The 17921-nt window shown below is 39.5% G+C and overlaps 1 protein-coding gene across 1 annotated transcript in view; it reads left to right on the top strand.

Moving 5' to 3' along the window:
• Positions 1-10532: 10532 nt before the first annotated feature.
• The window catches only part of LOC120525291, a 32678-nt gene continuing 25289 nt past the window's right edge, over positions 10533-17921 (top strand). The window contains exon 1 of the mRNA XM_039747440.1: positions 10533-10638. Within this exon, the coding sequence (XP_039603374.1) occupies positions 10584-10638 (55 nt within the window). The 5' untranslated portion in view covers positions 10533-10583. The remainder of the gene's footprint in view (positions 10639-17921) is intronic.

Here is a 17921-nt window from a genome sequence, read left to right as displayed (position 1 = left end):
CAGGCACCCGGGGCAAATGGATTGGGTCACTTCTGCTCAGTTTTGCAGAGGAGCAAGAGTGAATACAATCGAAGACGGCTCGCCGCATAAGGCCACTGAAGGCAGCGGGAGTCGGAGGCCTGGGAAGTGGAAGCCTCAGTGTGAGCGCCCTGTTCGCTGGGGAACCCAAGTCTCAGTCTGGTAGTGCCCAATGAATCCAGGGATCGAAAGGCTTCCAGACCAACAGGAGAAGGTCAGCTGCAGGTAGGGCAACTCTCCTGGTGCATGACCTGGATGGGACTGGGTTTTCTTTTTAAAAGGACTGCTTCCAGTCATTGTTTTAACATTGTTTTAATGGATTTATTTATTGGATTTTAACCTCCACATTTTCCGTTTTTAATGGATTATTTATTTATTGACGTTTTGATGCACTGCACTATTTATTTAAACACTTATTTCTTTTGACTTTTAAATAAAAGCAGTTCTGCACTTTACACCTTTTCCCTTGCTTCATTGGTGTCCTAATTGTTCAGTTCATCCTGTTACATTAACAAAAATGTTGGGTTCAAGGGCTCCCAAAAGGGAAGTGGGAGCGTGGAGCAAGAACCCGCATCGTCTCAGTCACTTAATGTGACAACTTCTTTCCACATCATACAAACTAAAGCATAGTCTGCCCATCCATCCAGTTTATATCTTCCTTAATACAGTGTAGGATTGGAGGGGTTGGGGATAACCTGCAGCCATAAACAGAGTACCAGAAGATCCGTTAATACTATATTTTTCATACAAAAATGAACCACTTTTAAGTAATATAATTACATTATTCTGATTACAGAGAGAGAAAATAAAAATGTTTTGTTTAAACATATTCTTTGAAAACCTACATTAAAATAAGTGTATGAACCAAATTATACATGCATTCTGGTGCCTCTGAGCGAAGGCTGAAAACAACACTAATACCTATCTTTTATTCAATTATGCATCATGTAAACTTTTGAGCTGTTAAATAATAACTGTCTTTTGAAACGATACAGTCTCTGGTCAAAGTTGATTGCAACTTTCTAGAATTTCATTTTTAAAATTATGAAAATGCACTTGCAAAGCATTGTCCAACTAGTAAGAGGTTTCCAAGCGCAAAAGGGGCAGAAAAGAAAGTTAGCTGGGGCAAAAGAAACCACAGTTACAGGATGGCCTGTAATTTTAGGAAAGTGCACACAGATTGTATTTCATTGTAACTGAAGCAGGAAGAACATGTGAAAGAAAGAGGAAAAAGGTATGAATATTATTTCCCTGTCTGGAAGTTTGCAAAGCCATCAACAATATGAAAAAAAAACACTAATTGTTCTCCATAGCAGTGGTTTTCAAAGTTCAGTCAAGAGGAACCTCCATGACTGCAGGTTTCTATTCCAAATAATTTCACAGTCTGTGGCTCATTCCTACTGTCAATTAATCTCACTGTTTAATGAGCTGTGTTTTTATTTTCTTATTCTGAAGATTTTAAATGTTTAAGATCCCATTGTCATTTTCTTTTCAATTCATCCCTTTCTTATTGAGTTCACTTGCCTAATTATATCCAAATGCTAACAACAAGGCATGCTAAAGGAGAGCAATGAACTCACTGCCATTTTAGCTGGTCTGCTCATTAGTAAGGTACATTTCTTACTTAGGACACAAGTGAAAATGGCAGTTCAAACATACAAAATGTTTGTAACCTGGGTTTGCAGTGCTCATTGCTAATGATCAGCATTTGGATACAATTAAGGGAGCAAACTCTCTAGAGTAGTGGTTCTCAAGTTCATTCCCGGGACCCCCGTGACTGTAGGCTTCTGTTTTGACCAGTTTTACAGTCATTTTTACCTTTACTTGGTCTCATTGTTTAACTAGCTGACCCCTTTTTTAATTTGCAGAAAAGTGCAGTCTCCACTTTTGATTGGCATGCTAATCTTTTTGCCACCTAATTTTTCATGTCTTCCCACTAATAAACTCACATACTGGAATCTGTTCTTAAACAAAGTCTTTAGAGGTACTCATGCCTCTATATTAGCTCAAGACTTAAAGTTGGTGCACATAAACAGAAGAACTGCCATAGTAGTTTCTGGTAAAATGCATTCATGATAGCTTAGATTATACATTCTGCAAAATATAAACAAAGCATTAGAAGAACGTCCAGCGTTATATTATACTGCAGGTTCAAGTTTAACTTTATCCTTATGTGTACAGTAAAGTGAAATTTGTACTTATTTGCCTCCTTCAGACTAATGACAGTAATGCAATAACTACAAAAGATAATGAATACAAATATACTTTAGATAGAGTGTAGCGTATACATAAAATACTGTATATATACAAGAGCCTGGGATTGCCACTATGTGTGATTGTTAAATGACATGGGAATGAAAACTCGGAGTACACTGATGTAACTGCTAATAATCAGAATGAAGGAAAGTGAAAAGTGCCTGTGCAAGATGGCTTTAATTATCCGGTTTGTCTTTTTAACACAGTAGGGTTTTGGTACTGTATATCTTGAAGAGAAGGCAGTTAGGTGAGTTGCTTTTGCCACCCTGTGTAGCACATACTGTAGCAGTCCTGAACTGATACGTGCCCTACCAGGATGTAATGCAGCCAATGAGTATGAACTCTGCTGTGCACCTGTTAAGAACTGGAAAACCATTTTATGTGCTTCAGATTATTTTGGGGGTTCACAAGATTTTTACAAAAGATTAACTTTTGAGTTTTATTTTTATATATTAGTTTGAATGTTACTTCTTTGTTTGAGGAAGATTCCAATTTTTTATTTCATTTAGATTGTAAGTGTGTCAGAATCTCTTTTTTAGCAGCCGCTACAGGCAGATAATGGGTTGGTAGAGGATCTTGCCTGGATGCTGTGGAATTCCTCCCTGACTTGCATTATGAAGACTCACCATTAAAATACTTTGCAGACTAGGAGTCCCTTTGTCTGAGACTTGAATTTGGTCAGTGAACAAGTACAGTTAGATAGTTTTGATTTTGATATTCTGATTTAGATGTGTAGCTTTTTTGTCTTAATTTGATTTTTGTCTTAGTGTTTGGCTCTGGTAAAATAACAGAATTTTGGTAAAAGATTTAACAATTAGTCGAACTATGATTACAGTGAAACCCTCTGGCTTGAAAAAACAACTCGTGTCCCACAACAAAATACTTCCTTCTGTTTTCAATTCTATTTTCAGTCTTTCAGAAAAAAAAAAACACTTTTTTTTTTAATTTTATACCAGAAACAAGCATGCATCTCCTAGTTAGAGGCCTTAGTGGCTGCATCTTTGAAGTTCCTCTTAAATATCCATTGTCAGAAGAGTAACCAGATTACCCAGAAGAGTTGTCAGGCTGCTTTGTGTTCTCGTAACTTGTGTAACAATAGCTATAGAAGCTGGTGAGCATACAATACAATACAATACAATACAGTTTATTTTTGTATAGCCCAAAATCACACAGGAAGTGCCGCAGTGGGCTTTAACAGGCCCTGCCTTTGACAGCCCCCAGCCTTGACTCTCTGAGAAGACAAGGAAAAACTCCCAATAAAAACCTTGTAGGGAAAATGGAAGAAACCTCGGAAAGGCAGTTCAAAGAGAGACCCCTTTCCAGGTAGGTTGGCGCAGTGGGTGTCAAAAGTAGGGGGTCAATACAATACAATACACAGAACAGAACAATTCCTTAAGACAGCATAATAATAAAAATTTTAGAATTACGGTTTAACAGTAGATGATATGACATAATTAGGTTTGGATATTTTTAGAGTCCTGGAGACCTCATCCATCTAGCTGCCTCCCCATTTGGCCATTCCACGGCTGAAACGTTGCTCCGATGAAAGGACCCCTCTTTCTCATGATTCCTGTGATCCTCCATCAGGGATGACTTTACCATAGGCAGGCAGATGGAGACATCCAGGATTTTCTCATACATCTAAAGAAGTAAAGGTGTTGGTGAGCCTTCTTGATAATACTTTAAACTATCAGTGATTGCCGCTAAAAGAAATTTAAAACAATCACACTCACAACAGAATCCACTCTTGTGTACATGCAGTGTGGTCTGCCTTTTGAAACCTATGATCAGTTGCTTGGTTTATTTTTTCCAATTCATCATAAATAACTCATGACTAACATAAAAAAATACAAGAGGCAACATTATTCTCTACAAACTATAGTTTGTTTGTTGAAAATCATCATTGTAAAGTTGCTTAAGGAAAGTAAATCATGAAAGTTACCTTTCTATAAAAGAGGTATTTAATAACTATTTAAATCTAACAACAGATAAAAGATTAAACAAAAAGAAAAACAATAAGACAGAGGACAACATTTTTGTCTGCACAATTTTCATTTATGTACTTAAAAATTCTTGTTGAAAAATGTATTCTTTACATGAAACACAAAAGCACCAACCATGGAAATACAACAAGAAGAACTGAAGAACGGGCCTAGAAGGACAGACATAATTTTCCTGCATGTGATAATTAAAAATAAACAAAATATGACATATAAGTAATTAAAAATATTTTATACAGTATCTATTGCATTTAAATATTGTGCAAATTAAATTACTGCACATTTGACAGTAAGGATGTTTTTCAATGATTAACATTCCAGTATAATATCTGAAAATATTTAGAAAAATAAAAGATTTCCTGAAAATCATGGTTCATCAACAGAACTGGTAGTTTTTTGAAAGACACTGCGTCTTTTCCCTTTAAGAATAACCCACACTGTGAGCGGGACCTTAAGTGCTTAGAATGCTCGCTCGTTTTAGGTGCTGACAATGACTGATCACTTACCTCCATAGGCAACACCTTTGGCTCAAAGTACAAGACTGTGCAGGAGAAAGTGAATTTAATTCAAACAAAGGCTGATCAATGCATTTTTAGGACAAAGACACAGAAAAAATGAATTTAGGGAAACTGAAGAATGAGACACATTGAGAGCTCTACTCTAAGTCATAACTACTACTAATGAATTGCCTTAAATGTCAATAGAAATCAAACTTACATATATTGCCAAATCTGTTTAATCCAATTGCACAAGATCATGGAGTACAAGATCCTGTCATGGCAGTATCAGGCACAAGGCAGAAACCAGTTCTTGACAGGGCACCAGTCCATCACAGATTACACACACTCAGGTTAATTTTCAATTGAGGTGCCAAGTCACATCTGGCTTTTGGATGTGAGAGGAAAACGGGAGTATCCAGTGAATAAGTCATGAAAAAACAAGGAGAACGTCTAAAGTTGACATACAGTAGATGGTGCTGGAGCCAGGATTCAAATCCAGTTTCCTGGCTCCAAAGAAAGCATTTTTAACAACTATGCCACTACAAAAAATGAAACAGTAAATACTTTGAATTATACTATGTTAAAGCGCTCACCTATTAAGTTCTGAATATTGAGGGCATTTTAAACAATTTAGACACATAGAGAATAGGGCTAATAGAACAAAAAGGCAAAAAGCCAACACTCTTCCAGAATTTGACATTTATCCAAATGTCCTTCATGAAGCTGATTATTCTATTTAAATCCTTTGTGGACATTTGGTAGCCCTCCTTATCCAGAATAATACCCCGTTAACAAAAAAGATAAAGAAAAGAGACTCCCTCACCCCAACACAAACTACACACACTGCTGTTTTCCTCTAGGGTCATTTCACAACCTGGTGTCCATTTACCACCAAGCCTTGTGCTGCTCAATCAGTCCAGACTAGCTGTGGTTCTACCTGCTTGGCCCGAGGTTCCCAAATGGTCTTCAGCCAGTCACGAAATTGGTAAGGTAACATGGACCGTCTTGACTTGACATAGGAGGTGTTCATGAACCGTTATTAGTTTCACTCTTTCTTCAAGAACCTCAAGAACCCTTGGCATCATCTAGATTGCATGCATTTCTAGCATCCTTAAGGATCATTTAGCATTCCATGTTTGTCTGACTTGTACTTGCGTCCCTTTAAGGCACCAAGCACACATAGAGAGTGTTCTACTCTCTAGCAGCTCTTGAATTTCCAAACTTGGGATGAAAAGGACCACTCGCATGGCCAGTGTGGTGCTGTCTTTTCTTTGGAAACCTTCTGTTTGAATTATTCCTCTTCTGTGAGATACTGGCGGTGATCCTACCCAAGAGTACTTTTTGCCAGCTAGGCTCTCTTTTATAACATTTTGATATGCATTTACAGAAAAAAGTGCATACTGGGGACATGTGTAAAGTGTGATAGCTAGCAAATGCAGGTGATCATGTTGAAGGTAGTAAATATAGGTCATTCAGCTTAAAGGACTTTTCCAGGTTACAATGCAGTAGTAATCATCTGTGTGCTGGAGACTCCTGAAGAGGCAACAAAAGCTCCTGCTATTTTCCCTTCACTTTCAAAAAAGCTTTTGATAGAGGAACTGCTACATACTTATTTCTATAAAGTTCAATCCTTTATGCATGACTTTGCTTTTCAAGCCACAGACTTGAAAATTGGCACACAGGTACCTCCAAACATGTCAGGTTTTTGACGGTGGGCATGGGGTAGCTTGGGTTCAGAGCAAGTTGTAATTCTTTCTTTGCATTTATATAGCGTTTTTCTCACTATTCAAAGCGCTCGGTAATTGCAGGTTAAGGGCCTTGCTCAAGGGCCCAACAGAGCAGAGTCCCTTTTGGCATTTACGGGATTCGAACCGGCAACCTTACAATTGCCAGTGTATATCCCTAGCCTCAGAGCCACCGCTCTGCCTGTAAGACACATAACAGTGTGATCAACTGACAGGGAAACCCAGCCATGCAGGTTGTGACACGGGTGTGATGATTAGCGTGTTTTCCTTTCAACCAAAAAACTGGCTTTTTTTCTATCCATAACAATAAACTTTTTTCTTAAATCAAGCATTTCTCTCATTACCCAATCTGCCCAGAGGTTCTTTGCACGAGAAGGAAAAATCAAGAATATCATATGCAAAGAAGCTTTCCAAAACTAACAATAGTTAAGTACTAAATGCAACAGATTCAATGGTAATAAAGTTTGGTTATATATAATTTTCTTTGACCTTTCCACTCTAACACCTTGGCAGAGCTGTGTAACAGAGCTAGCCAAATGAAATGAAATTGCATTCACTCAGGTAGTAATATATGGATGGGCGCAGAACCGACTGAAATCTGTTTACTGCATGAATTTATTGCCCCCCAAAATAAAATAAAATGCATTAAAGTAACTTCTTATGTTTGCCTCAGTTGTGTACTCTGCTATGATTCTGCTGGGGGACTTAAATGTACATGTGGACATTAACTGTTATTTTTTTATTTTATAGAATTTACAGCTGCTCCTAAATGTATTAATTAAACACGGCATATTATTTTTCCTACTTAAATTCCTAGTCACAAATTAGACATAATCTGCTCTTTTGGTCTTAATGATATCAATGTTTCCGGTTCACTCACTGGAATCTCTGAACACAAATTCATTGAATGTAATTTTTTCATCACCTCTTAGAAAATTCATGTAAAAACTACTACTTCTTACCACAACTAAGTCCATTGAATTTTTTTCACTGTATTTACTCCCTTTGCTTTCATGTCCTGATGGCATGGTTTCTCATTATAAGTGCAGTATTTCTAACATGCTTTATAGTTTTGCTTCTTTAAAGACTAAGCTGAAACTAAATTTCTCACTGCTGAGCCCTGCAAACAATAGTACATTCAGCGAGATATCATCACTACAGTTTTAATATAGGCGTTGAATAAGATATGTACACCTTCTGTCTAAAACACCCAATGTTGTGCCCCTAGATGTGGTTCTGCTTTAAATTTGTTTTGATTTATTTTTCACAAAACAATTAGTATATTTGCCTTTTATAAAGGCTAACATTATTATCATGCATATTCATGCTGCAACGAACACTTGGCAAAGTTTAACATAGCAAAATTCTTACGGTACACAAGAGGGTCATGAAATTATAACCAACAGTCCTAACATTAAACTGTACTGGATTAGGCCAGCATTTAGAGTTTATAGTATTTGATCTATTATGGCTTATGGAGAAATTGCACTATATGTGACTAATAATTGATAATAAGTTCAGTTAACAAAATTGAAATTTTCTTCTATGTGAAATAAGCAGCACATAATAGTTAAAATTAGATGATGCTATGCTGTGAAATCTCTGCATCACAAAGTCACTGAATGATATCTCTTTCCATTTTTCTCAAATTCATTTTATATCTGAGAGTAACAAGGATTCAAGTATCCTGACTTTTCCCGAGGTAGCATTTGGTACAAGACAGGAATGACTGAATACCCACTCAAACAGGGCATCAAAATTTTAATTGAGCAGACAGCAAGAATAGTGGGTAAGATCCCATTTGAAACTCTACTCAGAAGCCCCTTGGCATCACTGAGCCTTCAGTCAAATCTGGGCTCAATGGCTGCAGCGTAGCAATGTTGCTCCCTGCACCATCATATTCTGCCTTAGAAACATTTACAGTTGAAATGTGAGATGAAATCATGCAGCACACAAAAACAGTTTTAGAAATCTTACTTGAGAGAAAAAAACTACAAAGACTTTCTTATTCATACAAATGGGAGAACAGAACTGTTTTTTTAAACAAATTTTTTCCTTCCTTGTTCACAGAACTCTGCAGGAGTGGTATTGCCAGCTTCAATAGTCAGAGACAAAACTGGAATAATATCAAATGACAGAGGTCTGTTTGCCGTTTACAATTAGTTTATAAGCATGTACTGTTAAGACTCATTTTCAAGTGTTTAACCAAAATGCCTCATAATGGCATTAGTGTTGTGTTTATGTGTCATATTGTTTAGACACTGCTGCTGTCATTGTACAGTGTGTAGCATTATGCATAAATGGGATATTATTCAATACTTGCCAATAATTTATATCTATATATATAATTCACTAAGGCAAGACAACCATGGAAAGCACGCCGGAAGGGGCGTGGATTCACTAAGCCGCCGACAAGTGAGACACCTATGGCGCATGCAGGAAAGAGCCACGCTCATCAACTCCAAGACCATTGGATACGACGACAACTCACAGAGCCACGCCCACCAACTCGGACGCGACGACACAGAAAAACCGGCGTCATTTATATTCGTCTGTCGTAGAGGTCACATGCAGCTCCGACCCATGTTGACTGTTAATAGAGGCATGTTTCTCGCAGAGGTGAATCGCCATATGCGGCGTGTAAAACTGTTTGCGAGGGGTATCCCATGGGATCCTTAAAACATTCCTTTACAACTGAGGTTAAAACACAATGAAGTGAGCAGTCTTTAAAAAACAACTTTTCGGTTACGACTCACGACCGCATGCACCATAGCAAACTGTTTTACACGCTACATACAGCAATTCGCATCCACGACAAACATGCGTCTTCTTAGATGCTCCTGCACTTTGTACACACCCCCCTCCCACCTCGCTACCACCGTGGTGGGGTGTCTTGGTGGATTATATATAGAAAGGCAGCCAAAACCGCACAGAGCAATGAAAAGTCTACGTGAGTCACAGGTGCATCTGGACTGTACAAAGTGTGGCAGTAGGGGGCGCTAGTGCTCCCTTGAACCCTCAGGATGACTCCAAACACCAGGTAAAAGTCCAAGACCTTTTATTTTCTTTTAAGACAAATGTGCACCAAGCAACCTCCACACTACTCATAAACAAGTAATTCACAATCCCAATAAACACAATACTCTCCTCCTCGCCCAGACACTTGCTCCTCTACCTCCCAGCTCAGCTCAGCGTCTGGACTGAGCCTTCGTCCATTAATAGCCCCTGACCCGGAGGTGTTTCTGTCCTTGCAGTCCACAGTTCCTTATTCCTTCTGGGTCAGGGCAATCAATTAAACACTTCAACCCGGGAGCATGACATTTCTTCCCGTCACGTGACCGTGATGCACTCCCGGGTCGTACGGCACCACAGAGCCCATAAGCCCCCCCACAGCGACTCCTGGTGGTCCCCAAGGTATCCAGCAGGGCTGTGTATAAACACTACAAAGTCCATAAGTCCCTGCTGGACCTTGGGGCCGGATCCTGCTGTCGGGAGAGCTCCTCCTGGCTGCCAGGGGGTGAGGACCGGCATGGGAAGCCAGCAGTCCTCCACAAAAGACGACAACGACTCAAGTGACAAGTTGGAAGTGGGCACATGAGCGGTCAGTGCATACTGAACTGGAAATCAGCAGACTAGCATGACGGAGGGAGCTGAATGGACATCCTTCTCCTCTCCTCCCGTTCTACACTCCGCGCCTGAGCGCATACCCATCCCTCCGTCTGGCAGGAGAAGGCGCAATTGTGGTCCGCCAGTTTTCAGTCACGGACAATTGTGTGTTGGTTCGTTCCGTGCATTGTTACAATGTTGCTTTTCTTGCTGATTTATTACATTACCGATTTTTCAAATGTTAATTTTCTCCCTGTGCTTAAAAATCATTAAAAAACCAGCCTGATTATGTGGCGTATGGTACGCCGCGGGTTGGCTAGTTATATAATACTTATCTAACTGGTATATCTGGTTAATGCAGCAAAAGTGTTCTGACTTCTGATGTTTCACACAAACAGGAAGTTCAATACAGCATAAAAAGGACAGCAGAGGTACCTCAAACACTGGGAAAAGAGAACATGACAATGATTCTGCTGTGTCTGTTCATGTATTTTTGGACAGAAGTATTAAGTGGTAAGTAAAGATTTATTTCTATTCTTTAAGTTTACATTTGTTTATTTTTTTATCTGGGATGCAGTGTAGGTTTCAACTGTGTTTGGAATGTAACACGTGCTTACTTTTTTTCTCATAATAATTAATACTATCTATAATAATGATATCAATATGTGTGTCTCAAAGAACTAAACATAACAAGACAATAACAATAACTGAGCCTTCATATATCCAGTAAGCAAGTCAGCTATTTAAAATAAGCTGACTTTCACAATACTTAATATCTTATCATTTTTGTAGCTTTGTTGGGTCTATGTTAGCCTTCATTGTTTTTTTCTTTACAAGACTAAGGTGTGCACATGTTCTCCATTTTTTGTGCAATGTGGCTACTGTACATCCTTGTCATACTATTGTGAATAAAGCTGTTACCTGAGCTGGATATGCCATTTGAGGCTTTATTATTATAATGCAATGAGCTTTGGGCACAGTAATAACCAATCTAGAATTAACCTTGAAAATTTTTCTTTCTCTGTAGTAATAAAGAGCCTACCATTAGATAGAAAAGTTGAAAAGCAAATTTGAAAAATGGTGGAAGACTTGATTCTAAGTGTGGTTGCATGTGAATGTCAGCATGATCCATGCTGGACTCGCGTCTTGCCCAGGGGAAGTCCTTGCCATGCAACTGTTTCTCGAGATACAATGTTATTGTATTGTTTTAGGTTCTGAGCTATGAGGAAAGATTGAAGTAGTCAAACTATTTCATATTAATCAAAGATTAAAAGGAGACATGTCAGAAGTGTTTAAAATTATAAAATGAGCAAATGAAACTGAAGTCATCTTTTACTTTGCATTAGTCTTCAGTGGGCATATTTAATCACCTGCAATTACAATGATACCAAATTAAAGTTTGATTTTTCATCCTCAACCTCATTTTTTAGGAATTCAATCCCAAAGCTTGGGGGTTTTGTTTTGCTGTTGATTATCATGCTTACAATGATAAGGCCATTTGTAGTGTTTTCAGGAAAAGTAAAAAAAATAAATAATATAATATAATATAATATAATATAATATAATATAATATAGATAGATAGATAGATAGATAGATAGATAGATAGATAATATAATATAATATAATATAATATAATATAATATTCAAAAAAATTAAAGGAACACTTTTTAATCAGCGTATAGCATCAAGTCGTTGAAATTTCTGGGCTATTGATCGGGTCAGTTAAGTAACAGAGGGGGTTGTTAATCAGTTTCAGCTGCTGTGGTGTTAATGAAATTAACAACAGGTGCAGTAGAGGGGCAACAATGAGACGACCCCCAAAACAGGAATGGTTTAACAGGTGGAGGCCACTGACATTTTTCCCTCCTTATCTTTTCTGACTATTTTTTCACTAGTTTTGTATTTGGCTACTGTCAGTGTCACTACTGGTAGCATGAGGCGATACCTGGATCTTACAGGGGTTACACAGGTAGTCCATCTTCTGCAGGATGGCACATCAATACGTACTACTGCCAGAAGGTTTGCTGTGTCTCCCAGCACAGTCTCAAGGGCATTGAGGAGATGCCAGGAGACAGACAGTTACTCTAGGAGAGCTGGACAGGGCTGTAGAAGGTCCTTAACCCATCAACAGGACTGGCATCTGCTCCTTTGGGCAAGAAGGAACAGGATGAGCACTGCTCAAATGACCATCAGCAGGCCACTGTGTGAATGTCTCTGACCAAACAATAGAAACAGACTTCATGAGGGTGACCTAAGGGCCAGTCGTCCTCTACTGGGCCCTGTGCTCACTGCCCAGCACCATGGACCTCAACTGGCATTTTCCATGGAATACCAGAATTGGCAGGTCCACCACTGGCACTCTGTGCTTTCAACAGATGAGAGCAGGTTAACCTTGAGCACATGTGACAGATGTGAAAGGGTTTGGAGAATGGCCCCCACGTGCTTATATGCATGCCTCACAATGTCGGGGCATACTCCTAATGAGACAACAGATGGTGTCCTCGGAGATCTCCTCCCAGATCTGGATCAAGGCATCACTGAGCTCATGGGCAGTCTGAGGTGCAACCTGCAAGTGTGCAAAATCCGTCTGCTCGCTAGCCTCCGAAAAGGTAGAAGGACTGGGCAATCGCTTGAGAAAATCCCAGGAGTCCCCCTCACTGGAGAGATCGGGTTCAATTTCCAGGCCAGTACCCAGGTCAATTCTGTTAGCCAACAGCCCCTGCCTTCCCTTCCAAAGCTCCTGGGTGAGTCCGTGACAGCGCATTGAAGTCGGTCAAGACCCTAAGAAACAGAGTATTCCTCTTCCCCAACAACAATGGCCAGGGGCAGGAATCAGATTTTATCAGACTTTAATATCAAGCGGGGTCATTTTTGCTAAATCGCTTGTAATTCGACCTCTCCAAATTAGAATCATTGCTGTTATTGAACTATCTGGAGTATAAACACATGTTTGGTCTCTTTGTAAAGGTAACATTCTCTAGTTTCACCCTTACCCTCAGAATCACTGTAGGCGTGACTGATCAAAAGTTATGCACATTAGAACTCACAAAAAAAATGAATTTTTTTGTTCTCGCCTAAGTTTTTTTGTGAAAATAAAGGAAAATAAAGCTGCAGTAGGTAGGTGGGGACAGAAACACACTATGTACCAACAGAATAACTTGTTGACTACTCACATTTCAAATTTGAAAAGAATACCTGTAAAAATGACATTTTTACACCAGTTTTTATGTGGGCATGTCCAGGTGCTTTTTAGAGGGACCATTATCCACATTTTGGAACGTATGGAAAAAGTGTAATAACTTTTGAAAGCTTCAACCCACAGATATCAATGAGGGCTCTACTGAAAGCTTACACCTAAAGGAATCTATATCTACACACAGTGTCACTCTATTAGTTATAAAAATAATAAAAACAATAAAAAATACACATTTCTATGTAAAAATAGTCAATACAAGTCTTATGGGCCAAAAATATATATATATTTTTATTTTTTACTTTTTTTTATAAAATGCACACAAACTATATACATTTCTTTTACAAACTGTTACAACACAGCTCAGCGTTTTTCCATGTGCCACTTGATGGCAGCAATCACTAGCAAGCAGAAAGCACAAGGGCGTGTCACATGTCGCTCTCTGCCATTAGACGTCTCCTGGGCCGATTGATTACTTTCACGCGCGTACATGCATCTATTATTTAATCGAGAGTTTATTTACGTTTATCTGTACGTTTATTCATATTTAAAATGCGAAAAAACTTGGCGAAATCACAATAAACAACCACGCACCAAGTCTGCAGACTGGCACAAATGCCACCTTCGCGCAGCTCCGATCGTTTTGTTTACAAGTTAGTATGGCAAGTTACATATCAAAATGCTCGGCTGCTCATTGGCTGTAAGTTTTGAGTGTCACTCACAGTGTCCAATCAAACTGGTAGATTCTACCAAGGTTTGGAGTTGTACGTCATCGTTCAGCTGTCTGTGACACTCGTTGGCTATACGAGGTGCCAGTCAACCCCAGACCCGTGTAATTGGCCAACTTAGGTTTCGATCAGAAGCTAACACTTCCATGTTACATGCGGTAGCATGGTTATCGCCGACAGAAACAAATTACGTCTGATATGATCAATAGAGATGAAAAAAAATTATGTAGCTAGTCTCAAGTTATGAAACGTTTTCTGGAGTTTTTGTCCCTTTGAGGATATATCGTGTGTTTTGGACCTAATCGTTTTACTGGATTATATTCGCTGGAGCCTTACGGACAGAATGGGATCAATACTGCTCGGAAATATTGATGTTTGACTTGCAGGGGGTCTTCAAAGGTAGGGAAAGTCAACTCTTAAAAGTATGTACTTCTCTGTAAAAAAGGCTTTAGTGTCAGTGCTGTGGTTGTTGTGTGTCAAAATGGTTTATATCATCGGTAAGACGAGACTTTGAAGTTTCATTTGATGGGTAGTATGTCGAGATGCATGGCAGATGGGCATGCACACATGGCTGTAACATCGTCAAAACGCTGTTATGTCCCGGGACCGGTACGTGTGCGCGTTAAGGGGTTAAAGTTTCATCCCTTATAATTCAAAAGAAGCAACACAGTCTCATAGTCCTTAACATCTCCATGAACACAGCGTATGCTCACTTGCTCCGTGCCAGAGGAGGGAGTCTCTTGAAGCCAGTCATGATGGATCACACAGAGGTCACTACCCGAGTCCAACAAGGTGGGGATCTCCCGGCCCGCCAATGCAACAGACATTCTGAAACCGTCTTTCTTCAGAGACTTGGGAGTAACACACCTCAGACAAGCCGACTTCCATGGACTGAGCAGGGGAGAGGTGACATTCCCTAGCCAGATGTCCAGCCTGGTCACAGCAGAAACATCTGTACTCGGTCCCAGCATCGGAATTCCCGTAATGACGTCTTTTATTCAGAATTTCCTCAGGAGGGCTCCTGACAGCAAGGTCAGCAGCCCTGGGTGCCTGGGCGAGGGAAGGGTGCCTGGCAGAGGCCTGCTGCTCCTGATGTGGCTGAGGCATCTAGGAGCCGCAATTACCTGCAGGAAGGGGTATGGAAGGCTGAGGAGGGCCTGAGCTTGGACTGTCGGCCATCTCTTACAATATATATACATATATATATATATATATATAAGCGAAGGTTTGTGATACAGTTGGCATGTTTATAGCTGGAGATCCACATTGGGAGACAATGTGTCACGTATCTTAAAATTGTTTTTTTATTCCTAAGCTTTTGACAACCTACCAGATGTCATCATCAGAGGAAAATGATTAGACATATATGAATCAAAAACAATATATAGCAAGTGACGGGTGGGGGTGGGGACAGTGGGTCCTTCCTTCTGACGACATTTCGATGTTCCTGGATACGTGTTGCTAGTGTTTTAGATGTTTGCCCCACGTATACCACTGGACATGCATTGCATGGAATGGTGTAATCTGCATTTCTTGTCTCGGTAGTTGATTTTTTGCATTTGGCATTGAAAATGACAGTCTGTAACGTGCTTGCTAGTTCATGTGCTATCTTGATCCCAGATATAGACAGGACACACCATAATGATAATGGTGGGTGTGGTAAGTGTGGTGAGGGATAAAGTTGGAGTGAACTGTTTGCTGTTGTCTGGAGTGTCTCCTATATAGGCATTGTTTAATAAATGTCTTGAGGTAGCTGTTTGATGTGAAGTGATGAAAACGATAACATTTTTCATTCTTTTTTGTGTCCATTGTGTTACAATGGGTGTTGATCATTTTGAACAAATTTCTAACACAACTACATTTATGAGATGAAGGGTGGTTGCTGGAAAAGTATAGTATTTTGTCTTCATAACATTCCTTGAGATAAATACTCATAATTAAACCAGTGTGGTTACCTCTTTCGATGGAAAGGTCTAGGAAATGAATGTGTCTATTCATTTCTTTTCCTTTGTGAATTGGATTGCGGGGAATACTGAGTTGATGTGGCTATAGAATTCATTCAGCTGGTTATTTTTTAATGTGATGAATGTGTCATCGATGTAGTATGTCCAGAGTTTAAGTTTGAACTGAGTTAGAGCTGCACTTTCAAATCACTGCATAACCGGTTCAGCTAAGAATCCTTATAACGGAGATCACAATGGCATGCATTCTTTCTGTCTATAGTATTTTCCATTAAAATTAAAATGGAAGTATGTCTTTTTGGTAAAGTGATATTAGATACATTATGTCCTTAGTAGTCAGCTTCGTTCTTGTTGTTATGGTGGGGTCATTATTTAGTTTTGTCAGGAAAGTCCCTGTGGCCAGATGAATTGGGATCATAGTATATAACGACACAACATCAAGAGACTCTAATCTCATCATCAGCAATTGGTACATTCTTCAGGTGCTGTAATGACATCTCAGTGCTATTAACAGAATAATCTGAGTCATATGTTAAATGTTTGAGCATATGTAAAAGTCTTTTAGATAAGTTGAAAGTTGGTGCACCTGTTAGGCTGACCATAGGTGTGAATTTTAAAGGGGTCTTGTGATTTTTTGGGAAGCCATTTAATTCTGGACAGATCGCATCATTCAAAAGTAATCTTGCAAGTTTAAACGGTTGTTATTTTGGAGTTTGCCCAGGGTGGTGTTAATTTGATTTAGGGTGGTTTTTGTAGGGTCGCTGGTTAATTGCTCATTGGTGGTGGTGGTGTTAGGGAGCATTTCCTCTATTGTGGTGACATATTGCTCTTTGTCCACTATGACTGTCACACTTCCTTTATCAGCTGGTGGAAAAACAATGCTGTTATCTTAATGCCTTCTCTTGTTTTTCAGAAATATGGACTGTTGGATATCTGTTGTGTAACTAGCTGGCCAGTTTGTATCTTTTCAGTTTGTATGATGTGTTCCAGGGAGCCTAGGATGTTCATATATAAAATATTGTAATGGACAGCAGCCCTGCCTTCCAAGAGTATATGCTTCCCCAACATGCTGGATGGCAAAAATCCTGTGCCATTATGTCCATTCATGTACTTGTAGGGCATCTTTAAACTTTAGCCCAGGGCTTTTTTGAACTGTAAAAATCCAGAAGCAAAATAAGACAAATGAATACAACTTCAAACCTTTAACATAATTATGAACTTGCAAGAATGCTCTGGTTACAGAGAGAAAGAGGGAGAAGTGATATTTAGGTCAACTGCATCATGTAATGTACTAATTTTCTGTAAACCAAACTTGAATAAGTTGATTAAAAAAAACAGCTAATACATTTTGTTACTGCACGTCTGTATATCACAACTGTGTTTTTCTTTAAGCTATTTTGATGGAAACCGGGGTGTCACCGAGCCCAAACCCCAACACAAACACACAGTCGCAGGTTCAAATAAAGGTTGATTTATTCACCAAAATCTTCTTCAAAGTTGCAAACATACAAAAACACAGGTTTTCTGTCTTCACAATTCAATGTACTACTATAATATGTCTCACCACTGCACTGCCCTCCTCCAGTCGAATGTTGCCTTTCTTCCTTCCAGCTCCAACTCACCTGACCAAGAGAGGTGAGCCCCTTTTATTAAGGACCTGGGAGTACTTCCAGTGCTAGGGTCCCTGCCCGATGGAAGCTCTTCCAGGTCATACAGAAGTCCATTACAGCAAAGAGCTTGTCACCCTGCAGTACCCTCTTGCGGAATCCAGTGACTCCAGCAGGGCTGCTCTGCTGGACTATATTTCCCTGCATGCCCTGCTAACTTTCCACTGGGTACTAGTATCTGGTGCTGCTGCCATCTAGTGTGCAGCAATTTCTTTTCAATGGACTGTCCATCCATCCTTTATGATC

The sequence above is a fragment of the Polypterus senegalus genome, chromosome 3 (genome assembly GCF_016835505.1).
Source record: "Polypterus senegalus isolate Bchr_013 chromosome 3, ASM1683550v1, whole genome shotgun sequence".
In the NCBI taxonomy this organism is placed as follows: Eukaryota; Metazoa; Chordata; class Cladistia; order Polypteriformes; family Polypteridae; genus Polypterus; species Polypterus senegalus.
This window is presented reverse-complemented; position numbering and strand designations above follow the sequence as displayed.